This window comes from Oncorhynchus kisutch, linkage group LG13 (assembly GCF_002021735.2).
Source record: "Oncorhynchus kisutch isolate 150728-3 linkage group LG13, Okis_V2, whole genome shotgun sequence".
Taxonomy (NCBI): Eukaryota; Metazoa; Chordata; class Actinopteri; order Salmoniformes; family Salmonidae; genus Oncorhynchus; species Oncorhynchus kisutch.
Genome location: NC_034186.2, coordinates 25,779,431 through 25,798,631, shown reverse-complemented (window position 1 = coordinate 25,798,631; position 19,201 = coordinate 25,779,431). Strand labels below are relative to the sequence as shown.

The 19,201-nt window shown below is 46.3% G+C and overlaps 1 protein-coding gene across 22 annotated transcripts in view; it reads right to left on the bottom strand.

The window, feature by feature from the left end:
• The window catches only part of fryl (furry homolog, like), a 104,289-nt gene that overhangs the window by 9,867 nt on the left and 75,221 nt on the right, over positions 1–19,201 (bottom strand). For 9 of the 22 annotated variants that reach the window (XM_031785846.1, XM_031785848.1, XM_031785845.1 and 6 more), the window contains 12 exons: positions 16,618–16,886; positions 16,244–16,384; positions 14,532–14,732; positions 13,909–14,070; positions 13,718–13,816; positions 13,422–13,598; positions 13,090–13,098; positions 12,477–12,689; positions 10,720–10,890; positions 7,414–7,763; positions 4,019–4,226; positions 3,218–3,367 (listed from right to left, as the gene is read on the bottom strand). In XM_031785846.1, coding sequence (XP_031641706.1) covers positions 3,218–3,367; positions 4,019–4,226; positions 7,414–7,763; positions 10,720–10,890; positions 12,477–12,689; positions 13,090–13,098; positions 13,422–13,598; positions 13,718–13,816; positions 13,909–14,070; positions 14,532–14,732; positions 16,244–16,384; positions 16,618–16,886 — 2,150 coding nt within the window. The remainder of the gene's footprint in view (positions 1–3,217; positions 3,368–4,018; positions 4,227–7,413; positions 7,764–10,719; positions 10,891–12,476; positions 12,690–13,089; positions 13,099–13,421; positions 13,599–13,717; positions 13,817–13,908; positions 14,071–14,531; positions 14,733–16,243; positions 16,385–16,617; positions 16,887–19,201) is intronic. The other 13 variants (XM_031785836.1, XM_031785839.1, XM_031785842.1 and 10 more) reach the window with 6 other exon arrangements.

The window sequence follows — 19,201 nt, the reverse complement described above, 5'->3', positions numbered from 1 at the left end:
AGTGCAAATCAATCCCAGAACAGCAGCAAAGGACCTTGTGAAGATGCTGGAGGAAACAGGTACAAAAGTATCTATATCCACAGTAAAATGAGTCCTATATCAACATGACATGAAAGGCAGCTCAGCAAGGAAGAAGCCACTGTTCCAAAACCGCCATAAAAAAGCCAGACTACGGTTTGCAACTGCAAACGGGGACAAAGATCGTACTATTTGGAGAAATGTCCTCTGGTCTGATGAAACAAAAATATAACAACTGCTTGGCCATAATGACCATCATTATGTTTGGAGGAAAAAGGGTGAGGCTTGCAAGCCGAAGAACACCATCCTAACCGTGAAGCACAGGGGTGGCAGCATCATGTTGTGGGGGTGCTTTGCTGCAGGAGGGACTTGTGCACTTCACAAAGTAGATGGCATCATGAGGTAGGAAAATTATGTGGATATATTGAAGCAACATCTCAAGACATCAGTCAGGAAGTTAAAGCTTGGTCACAAATGGGTCTTCCAAATGGACAATAACCCCAAGCATACTTCCAAAGTTGTGGCAAAATGGCTTAAGGACAACAAAGTCAAGGTATTGGAGTGACCATCACAAAGCCCTGACCTCAATCCCATAGAAAACTTGTGGGCAGAACTGAAAAAGCATGTGAGAGCAAGGAGGCCTACAAACCTGACTCAGTTACATCTGCTCTGTCAGGAGGAATGGGCCAAACTTCACCCAACGTATTGTGGGAAGCTTGTGGAAGGCTACCCAAAATGTTTGACCCAAGTTAAACAATGTAATTGAGTATGTAAACTTCTGAACCACTGGGAATGTGACAAAATAAAAGCTGAAATAAATCACTCTACTATTATTCTGACATCTCACATTCTTAAAATAAAGTGGTGATCCTAACTGACCTAAAACAGGGAATTTTTACTAGGATTAAATGTCAGGAACTTCCAACTTCAACTGTACATGTTTCATTTTCAAACATTTATCTTGCAAAGGAGCTGTTTAATCTAACTGATTAACTATTTATTTGTACATTCAATTTAATATATATATTTTTTACACATTTATTTCCTAACCTTTACAGTAAAATGCCACAGGCACTATTTGATGTGTGGAGACATTTCACTGTAGCTAATGTAGAAGGAAAAGCTGTGTACATTTGCAAATACTGTGTCAAATCATATGTGAAGAATGCAACAAAGACGCAGAATCATCTCGCCAAGTGCATAAAGTTCCCTCAGCGCTCACAACAAGCAGCCTCTGGCAAAAGTCCCTCTACTTCTAGTCGAGGTGAAAATTATGAATCAGACACCTTATCGATGGCAACAGCTCATGGTCCTGGAATCAGAAATGTTTTGACTCAAGAGGAATGTAGTCAGAGAAATGCTGATAAATGTCTTGCTCAAGCTGTGTATGCAACTGGTTCACCTCTGATGCTCACAGTCAATGTGTATTGGAAGAGATTTCAGAATGTTCTTCACCCAGCATACACCCCCTCCAACCAGACTTGATCAACTAATTTGCTGGATGCAGAGTTCAAGTGAAGGTCAAGCAAATCATAGAGAAGGCAGACTGTATTGCAATCAACTCTGATGGGTGGTCGAATGCTCGTAGGCAAGGAATAATTAACTACATCTCCACAACAGACACACCGGTCTCCACATTGCAGATGAGCTGAACAACAGAAGGTATTTGCACTGGTGACAGACAATGCTGCGAACATGAAGGCTGCTTGGTCTAAAGTGGAGGAGTCCTACCCTCACATCACACCCATTGGCTGTGCTGCTCATGCATTGAATCTGCTCCTCAAGGACATTGTGGCACTGAAAACAATGGATATACTCTACAAGAGAGCCAAGGAAATGGTTAGGTATGTGAAGGGTCATCAAGTTATAGCAGCAATCTACCGCCCCAAGCAAAGTGAGAAGAATAAGAGCACCACATTGAAGCTGCCCAGCAACACCCGTTGGGGCAATGTTGCCATCATGTTTGACTTTCTCCTGGAGGGGAAGGAGTCTCACCAAGAAATGGCCATATCACAGTCTGCCGATATAGACAGCCCCATCAAGAGGATCTTCCTAGATGATGTATTTTGGGAGAGAGTGGTAAGCAGTCTGAAACCTTTAACATTAGCCATTGCACAGATTGAGGGAGACAATGCCATCCTGTCTGATGTTCAGAATCTGCTTGCAGATGTAAGAGAAGAAATCCATACTGCCCTGCCCACAGAGATCAACAAGGCCTATGGTGTCATCACCACCGTGTCTTGCCACCTTGGCCTGGATGAGGGCAAGGTTCTTGGCAGTTTGGCGAAGTACACTTCCATGCAAGGGCTTTGGGATGGAGATGCAATATGGCAGTCGTGCCAACATATCTCATCAGCCACCTGGTGGAAGGGACTTTGTGGATCTGAGGCTCTTTCCCCTGTTGCCTCCCTCATCCTCCAAATCACACCAACATCAGCCGCCTCAGAGCGTAACTAGTCCTTGTTTTTGAACACACACACCAAAGCATGCAACAGGCTGATCAATACAAGGGTAGAAAAATTGGTGTCCATCCAGGCAAATGTTGGGCTTTTTGAGCCTGACAACGAGCCATCCTCAACAAGGTTGGAAAGTGACAGTGAAGATGAGGCCTCAGAGTCTGATGTTCAAGAGGGGGACATTGAGAAGGTCCAGGGAGAAGACATGGAAGCCTGAGAGGAAGACAACCAAAGCTTTAGTTTATAGACTATCATTTTACAGATGTTGAAAACATTTTTGGGAGATGCGATGGATCATTGGGGATCATCCAATATTCCTTTTCTTTAGTTGTCCAGTGAAATCACCGTAGTCAAATTATTTATTTTACACAGTAGGCAAGACACGAACCATGAGAAGGGGTTAAACATTTAACGTATACTGTACACGTAGATAAACGGCAGAAAAACTGGCAGATTATTATCAATGCCATTTCAACAGCTGTTATTAATAGGTTGTCCACCGCAGGAAATCCTCACTACTACCCTAGTTTATAGAAAGACCCTTATACTGTCCATCATGCAATATGCAACACATGCAATTGCATGCATAACAAGCACGACTAACTATATAACTACTGCTATCGCTAAAAAGCATGCTACAATTAGCTTTGTCATCCTTCCCTTTTGAAACCAGAGAGATGATGCAATATAATCTTTAGATTATTAAGGAAGTTGTAATCTTTGGGTTGGCAGGGAAGACTCACCGTCTCAGCGTCCAGCAGCACCGTGGGGCACTGGGAGCGTGAGGTCATGACCTCTAAGGAGCTGAGGAACTGGTTCCCCATTCGCTGCAGCCTCTCTCCCAGAAAACGCACTGACGAGTGGGTGATGGCGCCAAACTTCCTCTGCATGCTCTATAGGCAATAACACAATCAACAGAGCAAACACATACATGGCAAATACACTGAGTGTACAAAACATGAAGAACATTTTTCTAATCAAATCAAATCAAATTTATTTATATAGCCCTTCGTACATCAGCTGATATCTCAAAGTGCTGTACAGAAACCCAGCCTAAAACCCCAAACAGCAAGCAATGCAGGTGTAGAAGCACGTATTAATATTGACTTGCACCCCATTTGCCCTCAATTTGTCGGGGCATGGACTCTAAAAGGTGTTGAAAGCGTTCCACGGGGATGCTGGCCCATCTTGACTCCAATGCATTGGGTGGACCATTGTTGATACACACAGGAAACTGTTGAGCCTGAAACCCTGTTCAAAGGCACTTCAATCTTTTGTCTTGCCCATTCACCTTCTGAATGGCACACATACACAATCCATGTCGACAATTGTCTCAAGGCTTAAAAATCTTTAACATTTCTCCTCCCCTTCATATACACTGATTGAAGTGGATTTAACAATAAATGATCATAGCTTTCACCTGGTAAGACCGTCATAGAAAGATGTTCTTCACGTTTTGTACACTCAGTGTATATACAGTACAAAACAAACATAAATAAACACACAAAACATACACTAAATATATCCCACTCCTCCTCTCTCACCTTAAATAGTCGGGAGAACACATGGAAGGTGTACACAGCAGAGGACCCATCCGTGTCCGACAACATCTGGTTGACATGGACACGCCAGGCATCCTCCTCGTCGTCATAGGCAACAGGCTGGAAAGCTGCCAGGATGGCAGAGAGGAAGGGCGAGGGGGGAGGAGAGGCCTGGACCTCTGGGAAACCATCCTGATCACCCTCATCTTGACTGAAAACACACAGGGTCAGTTTCAGTACTACTGACACAAACACACACAGGATTCACCTCATTCTGAATGCACAAGCGTGCACACAAACACACACACACACCCCCTAGCTCTGACTACAACCAAAACAACATCACTCTCTCTATACATCGCTCTCATCCTCTCACTGCAGATGTTTTTGCTGCAGTGTTGTTTCAGCAGAGATCTACTGCAGAGCCAGATCACAGACACATGGCACTTTACCATCTTAACACACACACACACACACACACACACACACACACACACACACACACACACACACACACACATACTCACAGGCCTGTGGGACCAAACAGCCTGATGAAGCAGACAGAGTAGAAGTATCTGATACCTGCGCTGCCGAGCGCTGTGGAGGATACAGTCTTCGTCCTCATCCTCACCTTAACTAGCGCCTCTCTCTCCCTCCCTCTCTCTGCAGCACGGTAACACTGCATCTCACTGCCAGCCTGCCTAGAACACTGCACTACCTACCGTACCATCCCAAACATGACTACAGAGCAGAGCTCTGAGCCCAGAATCTGACACACACATACGCAGCAACACAGAGCAAGGCCCCAACCTCACCGAAGGAAGCTCTAAGTACAGCCTTCTACTGATTTAAGCTTTCTGCCTAGCACGCAAATCATGCACGCGCAGAGCCCTTTTGTTTTCCGGGGGAGGATCATTTGGAGCACTGCCATTCCCTCTAGCGATCTATCATACTGCCTGGGTTTTGGAGAGAGGGAACATTCACTTAAGCACGTGTGTGTACTGAATGAACAAGCAAGAAGTGTGTGCATGGTTTCTAAATCTCTCGTTGATTTGTATCTGTACTGTGACCAGTGTCCTCTAACCAGTTTGTCAACCTTGATGAGGGTGTATATAAAAAGGCAAAGAGAAGCCTGAGCTGGCCCACCTTCAGAGAGATGCCCTCAGTTCCCACCCAGCCCAAATGGGAGTCGAGCCAGGTATGAGGTCACCCATTACAGCAGCTCCAACATCGACCGACACACACACACACACACACACACACACACACACACACACACACACACACACACACACACACACACACACACACACACACACACACACACACACACAGACAGAGAGACTCCAACACCGACCGACACACACATAGCGTCTTTAGCAAATACAGTGGGGCAAAAAAGTATTTAGTCAGCCACCAATTGTGCATGTTCTCCCATTTAAAAATATGAGAGAGGCCTGTAATTTTCATCATAGGTACACTTCAACTATGACAGACAAAATGAAAATTTTTTTTCTCCAGAAAATCACATTGTAGGATTTTTAAGGAATTTATTTGCAAATTATGGTGGAAAATAAGTATTTGGTCACCTACAAACAAGCAAGATTTCTGGCTCTCACAGACCTGTAACTTCTTCTTTAAGAGGCTCCTCTGTCCTCTACTGGTTACCTGTATTAATGGCACCTGTTTGAACTTGTTATCAGTATAAAAGACACCTGTCCACAACCTCAAACAGTCACACTCCAAACTCCACTATGGCCAAGACCAAAGAGCTGTCAAAGGACACCAGAAACAAAATTGTAGACCTGCACCAGGCTGGGAAGACTGAATATGCAATAGGTAAGCAGCTTGGTTTGAAGAAATCAACTGTGGGAGCAATTATTAGGAAATGGAAGAATTACAAGACCACTGATAATCTCCCTCGATCTCCCTCGATCTGGGGCTCCACGCAAGATCTCACCCCGTGGGGTCAAAATGATCACAAGAACGGTGAGCAAAACTGCTAGAACAACATGGGGTAACCTAGTGAATGACCTGCAGAGAGCTGGGACCAAAGTAACAAAGCCTACCATCAGTAACACACTACGCTGCCAGGGACTCAAATCCTGCAGTGCCAGACGTGTCCCCCTGCTTAAGCCAATACATGTCCAGGCCCGTCTGAAGTTTGCTAGAGAGCATTTGGATGATCCAGAAGAAGATTGGAAGAATGTCATATGGTCAGATGAAACCAAAATATAACTTTTTGGTAAAAACTCAACTCGTCGTGTTTGGAGGACAAAGAATTCTGAGTTGCATCCAAAGAACACCATACCTACTGTGAAGCATGGGGGTGGAAACATCTTGCTTCGGGGCTGTTTTTCTGCAAAGGGACCAGGACGACTGATCCGTGTAAAGGAAAGAATGAATGGGGCCGTGTATCGTGAGATTTTGAGTGAAAACCTCTTTCCATCAGCAAGGGCATTGAAGATGAAACGTGGCTGGGTCTTTCAGCATGACAATGATCCAAAACACACCACCCAGGCAACGAAGGAGTGGCTTCGTAAGAAGCATTTCAAGGTCCTGGAGTGGCCTAGCCAGTCTCCAGATCTCAACCCCATAGAAAGTCTTTGGAGGGAGTTGAAAGTCCGTGTTGCCCAGCAACAGCCCCAAAACATCACTGCTCTAGAGGAGATCTGCATGGAGGAATGGGCCAAAATACCAGCAACAGTGTGTGAAAACCTTGTGAAGACTTACAGAAAACGTTTCACCTCGGTTATATACCATTTGTTGGCAATGACAAAGTATTGAGATAAACTTTTGTTATTGACCAAATACTTATTTTCCACCATAATTTGCAAATCAATTCCTTAAAAATCCTACAATGTGATTCTGTTTTTTCCCCCCCTCATTTTGATGAAAATTACAGGCCTCTCATCTTTTTAAGTGGGAGAACTTGCACAATTGGTGGCTGACTAAATACTTTCTTGTCCCACTGTACATACAATATTTGCTGTCACAGTACCCAGATCCACAACACACACAGGTTGGGAGCACCACAAGGTCAGCCACAGAGCAATTCCCCAGAGCAGGTTAGGGGGTAGTGCCTTGCTTAAGGGCACATCGGCAGTAGGTGGCACCTGAGATATTTACTCCAGTTGCTGGCTCACTCCCCACAGATTCCGTTTGTCAATATGGTTGTCCACATGCAAGTATGAACTGAAAACAGGTATGCAAATGTTACCAGAATTTCAATTTAGAGACAGGATCAATTTATACCTGCCAATATGTAATGGCTAATTTATACACCTGAAGACATACAAACTGATATCTGACTAGAGGCCACAACCACTGCACATTTGGCCACTGGTACAGGTCCTCTGATATTGGAGAGTAAAGTTAGCAGAGTAAAGCAGTCTTACCTGGACATATCAGAGAAGTCGGCCTCCTCCTCCTCACAGCGTTCATCCAGCTCCTTCAGCGCCAGCGTCACGTCCTCCTCACACACAGAGCCACAGGGGCTGTCTGGGATGGGGGGCAGCAGGGGCAGGGTCGTAGGGGAGTCCCCATCCTCACAGAGGGACCCTGGCGGGGTGTCTATGGCCGGCAGCCGAGGGGGGGCCGGGTCCAGGTTGTCATGAGGGTCCTGAGAGTCTGTGAGGTCAAACAGCTCAGGGGGGTCCGGGGGCAGTGCGGGGGCACTGCTGCCAAACCCTGTGTCTGTGCTCACACTGCTGCTCAGCTCGTCTGCCGCCGTCATGCTGACCACATCCTGCTCAACACAGCCAGCAGGAGTTGTTCAGGAGCAGATTCATCATATAGTATAGTGGTTCTCAAACCTCTCCTCAGGGACACCCAGGTGTTTCACAATTTTGTTGTAGCCATGAATTAGGTCACCTGATTCACCTATTCAAGGCCTTGCTATATAGTTGACATCAGGTGTGCTAGCTCGGGAATAGATTAAATACATGAATGTACTCCTCCCCGAGGAGAGGTTTGAGAACCACTGTACTATAGCACTAATCACACAAAATCACTCCATCTCTTGAGGCCTTACGGTTGCCACAGCAACGGTCCTTATGGGAATAACTACTTAACCTTTATCTATGCCTGAAGTAGAAACATTACTGGCTTCCACAATATATAACATTAAAGAATACACTATTCTTAACTATAGAAGACTTGGTCAGCATAATTCAAAAGATGGATATTCACCTCACAGTTCATACGCTAAGTTTGTGTGTCTCTAGAGAAAGGCAAATCAATAAACAGAAGGGCCAATATCAATCTATGGAGCTGGCCAGCCATTAAGAGAGACCCTCAGGGTAATAACACACTGACGTGACCAGACGACAGGCTGAGCGCTAAAAGGCCTTCAAGATAGATGAGATGTGTTGCACTCTGACGCAGTCCAAGCCATTTGGATGGATAAAGCTACTGAATTATGGATCACGATGAATGACTAGAGTAGTTAAGAAAAAGACTAAACGAGAAGGTTAAAATTTGTGAAAAATAAATAAAAAAATCATCATTATGGTCAATATAAAGGATTTGACTAGGTTTTGTTCAATTGTAAATTACAGTTGTAAGAAACGTAGCAGCCAGCTGCTAAGCACAGTAGTACTGAACACTGTCAAATGTAACAGTGGAACATAAATCCACATCAGTGACTGCTGTGCTGTGTGACAGGGCAGTTATCTGCATTAGCCCACAGTGTGAGTCATATTACAGGAAACAAGTCAACAATGTTCATGCAAGACACGTCCACAGGGGGAGGAGTGGGGAGGACAGGGGGAGGAGTGGGGATACAGGGGGAGGAGTGGGGAGTACAGGAGTGGGGAGTGCAGGGGGAGGAGTGGGGAGGACAGGGGGAGGAGTGGGGAGTAGTGGGAATACAGGGGAAGGAGTGCAGGAGTGGGGAGTGCAGGAGTGGGGAGTGCAGGAGTGGGGAGTGCAGGAGTGGGGAGTGCAGGAGTGGGGAGTGCAGGAGTGGGGATTCAGGGGAGGAGTGGGGACTACAGGGGGAGGATGGGGAGTGCAGGAGTGGGGATACAGGGGGAGGATGGGGAGTGCAGGAGTGGGGATACAGGGGGAGGAGTGGGGAGTGCAGGAGTGGGGATACAGGAGGAGGAGTGGGAAGTGCAGGAGGAGTGGGGAGTACAAGTGGAGGAGTGGGGAGTGCAGAGGGAGGAGTGGGGAGTGCAGAGGGAGGAGTGGGGAGTGCAGAGGGAGGAGTGGGGAGTACAAGTGGAGGAGTGGGGAGTACAAGTGGAGGAGTGGGGAGTGCAGAGGGAGGAGTGGGGAGTGCAGAGGGAGGAGTGGGGAGTGCAGAGGGAGGAGTGGGGAGTGCAGAGGGAGGAGTGGGGAGTGCAGAGGGAGGAGTGGGGAGTGCAGAGGGAGGAGTGGGGAGTGCAGAGGGAGGAGTGGGGAGTGCAGAGGGAGGAGTGGGGAGTGCAGAGGGAGGAGTGGGGAGTGCAGAGGGAGGAGTGAGGAGTACCGGGGAGGAGTGAGGATACAGGGGAGGAGTGAGGATACAGGGGAGGAGTGAGGATACAGGGGAGGTGTGAGGATACAGGGAGATCTAGAACATCTAATTGAAAGGACTTGTCTTTCCTCTATTTAAGAGTCTCATGCATTAAGGAGAGTGTGGCAGGCTGCCAGTACGTCTCGGGGCTATATTACAGAACACTTTTAGGAGTGGGTGGACGTCTGGGCCGTCGTGGAGGGATGAGTAATAGTATTAATGGTTTTATCATTACACTAAGACCTGGGCCTGTGATGGGGAGATGTCCTTGGGCTGATATTGAGATGATAGGTGTAAGGAGGGACAGGAATGAGCTCATACGGAAGCTCCATTCACATTACTGGGGAAAAGACGGGGTGTTATTTCTCACAGAGCAGCCCCCATTGAACATTCCCCATCTCAGTTTCATTCACACAATCACCAGGAGTAGGTCCTGTGTCACTGTGTATGAGACAATCAATTCAAAATGGGGTCTCCGGGGACAAACATGAGCAGCATAAACTATCAATACAAAACCTAAACAGAACTATACATTGTGTGGAAGACTTGTTGAGCAAGAGTGCATCCTCACCATGGTTACACAGGTTAGCAGTGGTAGATAATGGATAATAATTGAAGCTGTTAGTGACTGCATGTTAGTATGGTTTACCTGGTTACATGTGCTCACTGGTTTAATCTAATGCATGTCTCTGTGTTGCTTCACAATGCTCTCTAATGGAGCGGACTTAACTAGCTCATACTCACACATGGGTCTGCCACGCAGAGTAGGAGACTGGTGTCCAGTGCTCAGTAATTTAACAGTGAGTTCAGTTGAGTGTTCAGGTTCCAAATTGAGAGGTGACGTTTCACCTGGCCCGAGGTGAGCATTGACAATCTCTCCCCCAATCACACATTTAAGCACCACAAACCAGCCAATCAGAGGAGCAAAAGCTAGCCCACCACAGCGCCCACACACCCAGAGCAGCACAACAAGTGGAGAGAAAGAGATGGAGACGGAGGGAGATGTGAACAGAGAGTGCCCCCTACTGCACACCAGCTACAGCTCACTCCCTACAGGCAGACAGAGAGAGGAGGCCACCGCCAACTCTGTGTGAAACATGCGCGAGACAGAGAGCGCAGCAGAGGTAAAAAGAGGTATAAAGAGGAGAATAAGGAGCTAGAAAGAGCCGGAGCACCACAATTTTGTTGTCCCGATTGGTCACACCTCAGGCAGCTGGATGGAGTCAGAGCAGGCCATCTCCAGTGCAGGGCTGTTCAGGTGGGGCAGCAGGGCCGTGGTCTCCTCTGACAGGGCACTGCTGGACGACTCCTGGGACTGCTGCAGAGAGTCCACATGATTGGACGTGGCATCATCCATAGCAGAGTCACAGTTGATCTGGAGTGAGGGGAGGGAGAGAATAAAACACATGGTTCAAATTCTCCATTTAGAACTACAGTATCAGTCAGGACTGGACCAAGCTGTCATCAAGGCAAAGGCTGGCTACTTTGAAGAACCTCAAATATATTTGGATTTGTTTAACACTTTTTTGGTTACATGATTCCATATGTGTTATTTCATCATTTTGAGGTCTTCACTATTACTCTACAATGTAGAAAATAGTACAAATAAAGAAAAACCCTGGAATGAGTAGGTGTGTCCAAACCTTTGACTGATACCGTAGATAGTGAGTACAAAATGAAACCCCCTAATTAAATATCTCCATGTTATCTGGGCCTCTGCATCTCCAGGATATCTGCTGTTTAGTTGATTTAGAATAAGACGTTCTAAAAACATGCTATATTCCAGACATTATTACAATAGCTCTGTTATTTGATCATTCTGTCTGCAAATGTTAATACAGATATGTCTCTGAAGTTAAACACGTTCAAGTCTTTGGGTCACTAGAGGCATTCTCACTCGCACAGAGCACAATCGAGATCAGAGGAGAGCAGAGACCATGGGCATCTCTAGAATAACAGCTTGGGAAGACAGGCTGACTAGCCATTTAGAGCAAAGAGCAGTTTGAGAAAGGCAGCCAGAGGTTTGGGTTATTGGGATCATGCTCACAAAGGAACATGCTGTTCATTTGATGCCAGTTGGAACTTGACTAAATCCGTTTCACTGACATGGTCACGCTATGGACTCCTTTCAGTTTCATCTTTATGTAGCTAATCTCACAGTTATAGTGTACGTGAATGAGTTGTCTGACCTAAACATATCAGTTATAGTGTACGTGAATGAGTTGTCTGACCTAAACATATCAGTTATAGTGTACGTGAATGAGTTGTCTGACCTAAACATATCAGTAATAGTGTATGTGAATGAGTTGTCTGACCTAAACATATCAGTTATAGTGTATGTGAATGAGTTGTCTGACCTAAACATATCAGTTATAGTGTATGTGAATGAGTTGTCTGACCTAAACATATCAGTAATAGTGTATGTGAATGAGTTGTCTGACCTAAACATATCAGTTATAGTGTATGTGAATGAGTTGTCTGACCTAAACATATCAGTTATAGTGTATGTGAATGAGTTGTCTGACCTAAACATATCAGTTATAGTGTATGTGAATGAGTTGTCTGACCTAAACATATCAGTTATAGTGTATGTGAATGAGTTGTCTGAACTAAACATATCAGAAACCTGAACTGGACTGATTTTCAGTAGTATAGTTTTGGTCTGTACTTTACTTACCTAAAAAACAAACTTATGGGGGAAGGGGTATGTGGGTAAGGAATCAAATGAGGGTAGCAGGTCTATGATTGGGGGTGAAAGGGGGCAGGGAATGAAATAGTGACCGGTAACAGTGGAAGCAAGTGTCTAGCCCCTGCCCATACCAGGCACAGTAGATCTGCGGAAGCGCTGCTCAGTGAGCGGGAGGACACGGACACACACACACACAATGCCAGCGGGCTGTGTGAGGAGCATGGGGCGGGCGGGCGGGGGACAGGGCCACCCTTGTGTTGGGTGAAACTTACTAGGCCAGAGCGGGTGAGAATCTGGCTAGCGCTCAGTACCTCCTCCTCAGACGACTCGTCCGTGTCCTCCTGGTTGGTGAGGTTGAGGCTGGGAGTGCTCCCGGTGTACTGGCACTCCTGCAGGGACGGCGTGTCCCCATCTCCCTCGCCCTTGTCCATGCTGTCCAGGGAGCGCCGACGCACACCCCAGTTGAAGTTGTCCATGCTCTCCCCCTGTAGGACACCCAAAGAAACAGCAGTCAGATACCAGAAGAACTAACTGAAGTTTGAGATAGCTGAGAAAATGTGGATGAATCACAACAGCACACGACCAAACACAAGAAAACAACAATGTATGCCACTAACACATGACATCTAAAGAGCTGTGTCTGCAGTAATGGGAAGTGGAGGAGATGACACCTATTCTTTCAGGCTGTTTGACCTAATCACTTCGTATACAAACTATATTGATCATGAACCCAAAAAAGTATTTGTGACATGCTTCATTGGCTGTCTGTTTCTAGACTGACAAAACAGGTGCTTCTACAGGGTGACAACAATCACATGACTGACAGAGGGACACCAGGGCACTTAGGATGGCAGCTTTAAAAAGCTCTTTCTGGCCCAAACGTACCTGGAACTCCTTGTGGCGGGAAAAGAGGAAAGGTAACAAGTAGGTTAGAAAGACTAGTAGGGACAGTTACAGGACAACATGGAAGAAAAGTCATACCAAGACCAGTACAAACACACAGATGTTAAGACACAAGCTCAGACGTACTTCAGCACACACACACACACACACACACACACAAACACACACACAATGAAACTATTTATTGTCACCAATCAACAACATGATATGAAATGGTATGATAGCAGACTATTGTAAATGATCCTCTACAAGACATTAAAAAGTGTGTGTGTATACAGATGGCTGCTCCTACTGTACAGTGAATCACCCCTCACCTCAACATCCTCCAGCTCCACGTCCAGGAAATCAAAGTCCTTGAAGACTCCAAACTGCTGTTCACTTCCTGCATCTTCTCCCTGCAGGTCCTCCTCCCTCACCACCTCCTCCACCGTGGGGATCAGACTGGTCTGCTGGTCACCTGAGTCCAGGTCCTCGTTGGACGAGAACACCACCTAAAACACACACAGAGAAAGATAACAGTTATGATAAATAGGTTCAATAAACACATGGAGGGATGGCTGGGATATATTCTGTTGAAGTAGATCACTAATCACTAGTCCTGCTCGCTCACAGTTTGACATGCCAGGTGTCTTACAGAAGGATTCTTGGGAATACCAGACTCAGGACCACACAGAGAAAGAACGTTCATGAGCTTCTCTCTGGTTCTCCTCTGAAATAAGACAACACAATTAAATATTAACAAACAAAAAGACATGGAAACATATCAAACCTCACTGTAACATATCCATTGGCTGTAAGTACCTGAGAGAGTTGGGGCCTCTTCCAGCTGACAGGCACCAGGCCGTTGGAGTTGGATCCAGAAGAGGTGGAGGACGTGCTCCGAGTCACAGCAATGACCTGCGGCTTCCCATTCCGCCCTGCAGCTGTGCGCTGGTCCCCGTACTTATGCCCTATGATGGGCGTCTGGTGGTTAAAAGGTTACACCAGTTAATCTAGATTGTACAGATGTGATCATTTTGTTTAAAAAAGTAAGGCTAAAGGTGAAAAATAGAAGAAGGAATCGGAGAAGGACAAAAAGCTGACAAGAGGACAGAGGTCGGGACAGAGGTCGGGACAGAGGTCGGGACAGAGGTCGGGACAGAGGTCGGGACAGAGGTCGGGACAGAGGTCGGGACAGAGGTCGGGACAGAGGTCGGGACAGAGGTCGGGACAGAGGTCGGGACAGAGGTCGGGACAGAGGTCGGGACAGAGGTCGGGACAGAGCTTTTAAAAATTGTACATAACATGTAATTTACCATGTAGGTTTAGTTGAAATAAAAACATTTTACAAGGGAGACCTGGCCAAACTAGCAGCACATACAGTTTCATACAACATAAAACAAAGCACTGCAATTTATAAACACATTGATCAGGCAAGACTTCACCTCTGAGATGTCAAAGTGGAAGTCCAGCGTCTTGCCGGGCAGCTCCTTAGAGGAGTTGTTGAAGATGCGAGTGAAGGCGATCTCTGGGGATCCAGAGGACTCGGTGCTGTAGGAGCGTTGCACCTCGTCTGGCACCACCAGGCTGGCCGACCGAGACACCACCAGCTTCAGGATGTTCTGGGCCTCCTTCCAGTACGGGCTCTGGGGAACACACAGGATCCAAACACCGAGGTGACGTTGGTTAAATTGTCAATAAGACAGGATTTCATGTTTTTAGAAAGGGGTAAAAGCACACCTTCTAGGGAAGGTTAAATCTAATTTTATTGGTCACATAGACATATTTAGCAGATGTTATTGCAGGTGTAGTGAAATGCTTGTGTTTCTAGCTCTAACAGTGCAGTAATATCTAACAATTCACAACAATACACACACATCTAAAAGTAAAAGAATGGAATTAAGAAATATATAAATATTAGGATGAGCAATGTCGGAGTGGCATTGACTAAAATACAGAAGAGAATACAGTATATACATATGAGATGAGTAAAGCAGTATGTAAACATTATTTAAAACATTAAAGTGACTCGTGTTCCATTATTAAAGTGGCCAGTGATTCCAAGTCTAAGTATTTAGGGCAGCAGCCTCTAAGGTGCAGGGTTACGTAACCGGGTGGAAGCCGGCTAGTGATGGCTGTTTAACGGTCTGATGGCTTTGAGTTGGAAGCAGTTTCTCGGTCCCAGCTTTGATGCACCTGTACTGATCTCGCCTTCTGGATGATAGCGGGGTGAACAGGTAGTGACTCGGATGGTTGATGTCCTTGATGATATTTTTGGCCTTCCTGTGACATCGGGTGCTGTAGGTGTCCTGGAGGGCAGGTAGTTTGCCCCCGGGCAGAACGCACCACCCTCTGGAGAGCCCTGCGGTTTTGGGCAGTGCAGTTGCTGCACCAGGCAGTGATACAGCCCAACAGGATGCTCTCAATTGTGCATCTGTAAAAGTTTTAGGGTTTTAGGTGAACAGCCAAATTTCGCGCTGTTGCGCCTTCTTCACCACACTGTCTGTGTGGGTGGACCATTTCAGATCATCAGTGATGTGTATGCCGAGGAACTTGAAGCTTTCCACCTTCTCCACTGCGGTCCCGTCGATGTGGATAGGGGCGTGCTCCCTCTGTGGTTTCCCAAAGTCCACGATCAACTCCTTTGTTTTGTTGATGTTGAGTGAGAGGTTATTTCCTGGCACCACTCTCCCAGGGCCCTCACCACCTCCCTGCAGGCTGTCTTGTTGTTGTTAGTGATCTGGCCTATGACTGTTGTGTTGTTTGCATACTTGATGATTGAGTTGGAGGCATGCGTGGCCACGCAGTCATGGGTGAACAGGGCATACAGGAAGGGGCTGAGCATGCACCCTTGTGGAGGCTCTATGTTGAGGATCAGCAAAGTGAAGGTGTTGTTTCCTACCTTAAGAAATGTATTGTCTTTCACCTTAAACTATCTGATTCTGTCATTCTGGGTTTCTCCCTCACACATTCACACCAAAGGCTCCATCTGCTGAAATGAATGAGCCACGATGTCACCCATACTGTGTCATACAACTTTATTTCTGTAACGGCCAATTCCCATTTATTATTTTCTCTCTCAATCCTCTTTGCGATGAGAGGCCTTAAGAGCGTCAGAGTGCTGAGCTGAATTGTAAAAAGAGAAACCAGGTCTCACCTGGACATATTTGCTGATGATCTTCATGATCTCCAGGTTGAACTGTTTAACGGGCGCAGCAGACAGGTCAATGTGACTCAGCAGGCTGTAGATGATCTGTAGCAGGGACTGCTGCATGCTGGGTAGGCCCTTCTCCAGCAACTGAGGATGAGAGGGGAATGTTTAGGAATAGGCTCTCAACTGCCATCATGGGTTGGATGTTGGACATCTGCTTATCAGATGATCAGTAATTAACACTGCTGACCTGTCATAATAACAAAAACAAGCTACTGTAAATGTAAATTAACCAGAGGCCGTGGACTGAATATGCAAATAAGTTGTCAGCTTTGATTCTCCTCATTACTTCTATGAAGGCTGATGTTGCGAGTGCTTACCTCAGCCAGGTATGTGACCAGATTGAAGGTGATCTCAGCAAAGGCGTCGTGTAGGTAACGACACACCACGTTGATCCAGTTGGTGCAGTCTCTGGAGTAGCTGTGTGTGCTGTACAGACTCATCATGTGGGCCAGGTTAGACAGGGTGGCTGACTTCTCCTCGGCACACACCTTGGCTATCTTATCCGCCGTCTCCTTGCAGAACGGAGTGGGGCTGTCAAAGTGCTGGATGAGGTGAGGCAGCAGGCACAGGATGTTTAGAGGAAAACCTACAAGGAGACGGCAACAAACGACATCAGGATCAAGTGAATCTCGATCTCCTGAGCTAACACAGGTAGAGAAACAGGTCTAGACCCATAAGCAAGCCCCAACGAGTCTTAGGGGGGATTAGCGGCATTTACCAAGCATGAAGCCAGGAACTTGTGCTAGATTTAATTAGATTTATTTCACCAGGTAGGCAAGTTGAGAACAAGTTCTCATTTACAATTGCGACCTGGCCAAGATAAAGCAAAGCAGTTCAACACATACAACAACACAGAATTACACATGGAGTAAAACAAACATACAGTCAATAATACAGTAGAAAAATAAGTCTATATACAATGTGAGCAAGTGAGGTGAGATGAAGTAAAGGCAAAAAAAGGCCATGGTGGCGAAGTAAATACAATATAGCAAGTAAAACACTGGAATGGTTGATTTGCAGTGGAAGAATGTTCAGAGAAAGTAGAGAGAAATAATGGGGTGCAAAGGAGCAAAATAAATAAATACAGTAGGGAAAGAGGTAGTTGTTTGGGCTAAATTATAGATGGGCTATGTACAGGTGCAGTCATCTGTGAGCTGCTCTGACAGCTGGTGCCGAAAGCTAGTGAGGTAGAAGAGATTTTTGTAGTTCGTTCCAGTCACTGGCAGCAGAGAACTGGAAGGAGAGGCGGCCAAAGGAAGAATTGGTTTTGGGAGTGACCAGAGAGATATACCTGCTGGAGCGCGTGCTACAGGTGGGTGCTGCTATGGTGACCAGCGAGCTAAGGGGGGAATTTACCTAGCAGGGTCTTGTAGATGACCTGGAGCCAGTGGGTTTGGCGACGAGTATGAAGCGAGGGCCAGCCAACGAGAGCATACAGGTCACAGTGGTGGGTAGTATATGGGGCTTTGGTGACAAAACCGATGGCACTGTGATAGACTGCATCCAATTTATTGAGTAGGGTATTGGAGGCGATTTTGTAAATTACATCGCCGAAGTTGAGGATTGGTAGGAGGGTCAGTTTTACAAGGGTATGTTTGGCAGCATGAGTCAAGGATGCTTTGTTGTGAAATAGGAAGCCAATTCTAGATTTAACTTTGGATTGGAGATGTTTGATGGGAGTCTGGAAGGAGAGTTTACAGTCTAACCAGACACCTAGGTATTTGTAGTTGTCCACATATTCTAAGTCAGAGCCGTCCAGAGTAGTGATGTTGGACATGGCGGGCAGGTGCAGGCAGCGATCGGTTGAAGAGCATGCATTTAGTTTTACTTGTATTCAAGAGCAATTGGAGGCCACGGAAGGAGAGTTGTATTGCTTTGAAGCTCGCCTGGAGGGTTGTTAACACAGTGTCCAAAGAAGGGCCAGAAGTATACAGAATGGTGTCGTCTGCGTAGAGGTGGATCAGAGACTCACCAGCAGCGACATCATTGATGTATACAGAGAAGAGAGTCAGCCCAAGAATTGAACCCTGTGACACCCCCATAGAGACTGCCAGAGGACCGGACAACAGACCCTCCGATTTGACACACTGAACTCTATCAGAGAAGTAGTTGGTGAACCAGGCGAGGCAATCATTTGAGAAACCAAGGCTGTCGAGTCTGCAGATGAGGATGTGGTGATTGACAAAGTCGAAAGCCTTGGCCAGGTCAATGAATACGGCTGCACAGTATTGTTTCTTATCGATGGCGGTTAAGATATCATTTAGGACCTTGAGCGTGGCTGAGGTGCACCCATGACCAGCTTTGAAACCAGATTGCATAGAGGAGAAGGTATGGTGGGATTCGAAATGGTCGGTAATCTGTTTGTTGTTGACTTTGTTGTTGTTGTTGACTTTGTTGGCTTTCGAAGACCTTAGAAAGGCAGGTTAGGATAGATATAGGTCTGTAGCAGTTTGGGTCAAGAGTGTCCCCCCCCTTTGAAGAGGGGGATGACCGCAGCTGCTTTCCAATCTTTGGGAATCTCAGATGACACAAAAGAGAGGTTGAACAGGCTAGTAATAGGGGTGGCAACAATTTCGGCAGATCATTTTAGAAAGAAACGGTCCAGATTGTCTAGCCCCGGCTGATTTGTCGGGGTACAGATTTTGCACCTCTTTCAGAACATCAGCTGACTGGATTTGGGAGAAGGAGAAATGGGGAAGGCTTGGGCGAGTTCCTGTTGGGGGTGAAGTGCTGTTGACCGGGGGTAGGGGTAGCCAGGTGGAAAGCATGGCCAGCCATAGAAAGATGCTTATTGAAATTCTCAATTATAGTGGATTTATCGGTGGTGACAGTGTTTCCTATCTTCAGTGCAGTGGGCAGCTGGGAGGAGGTGCTCTTATTCTCCATGGACTTTACAGTGTC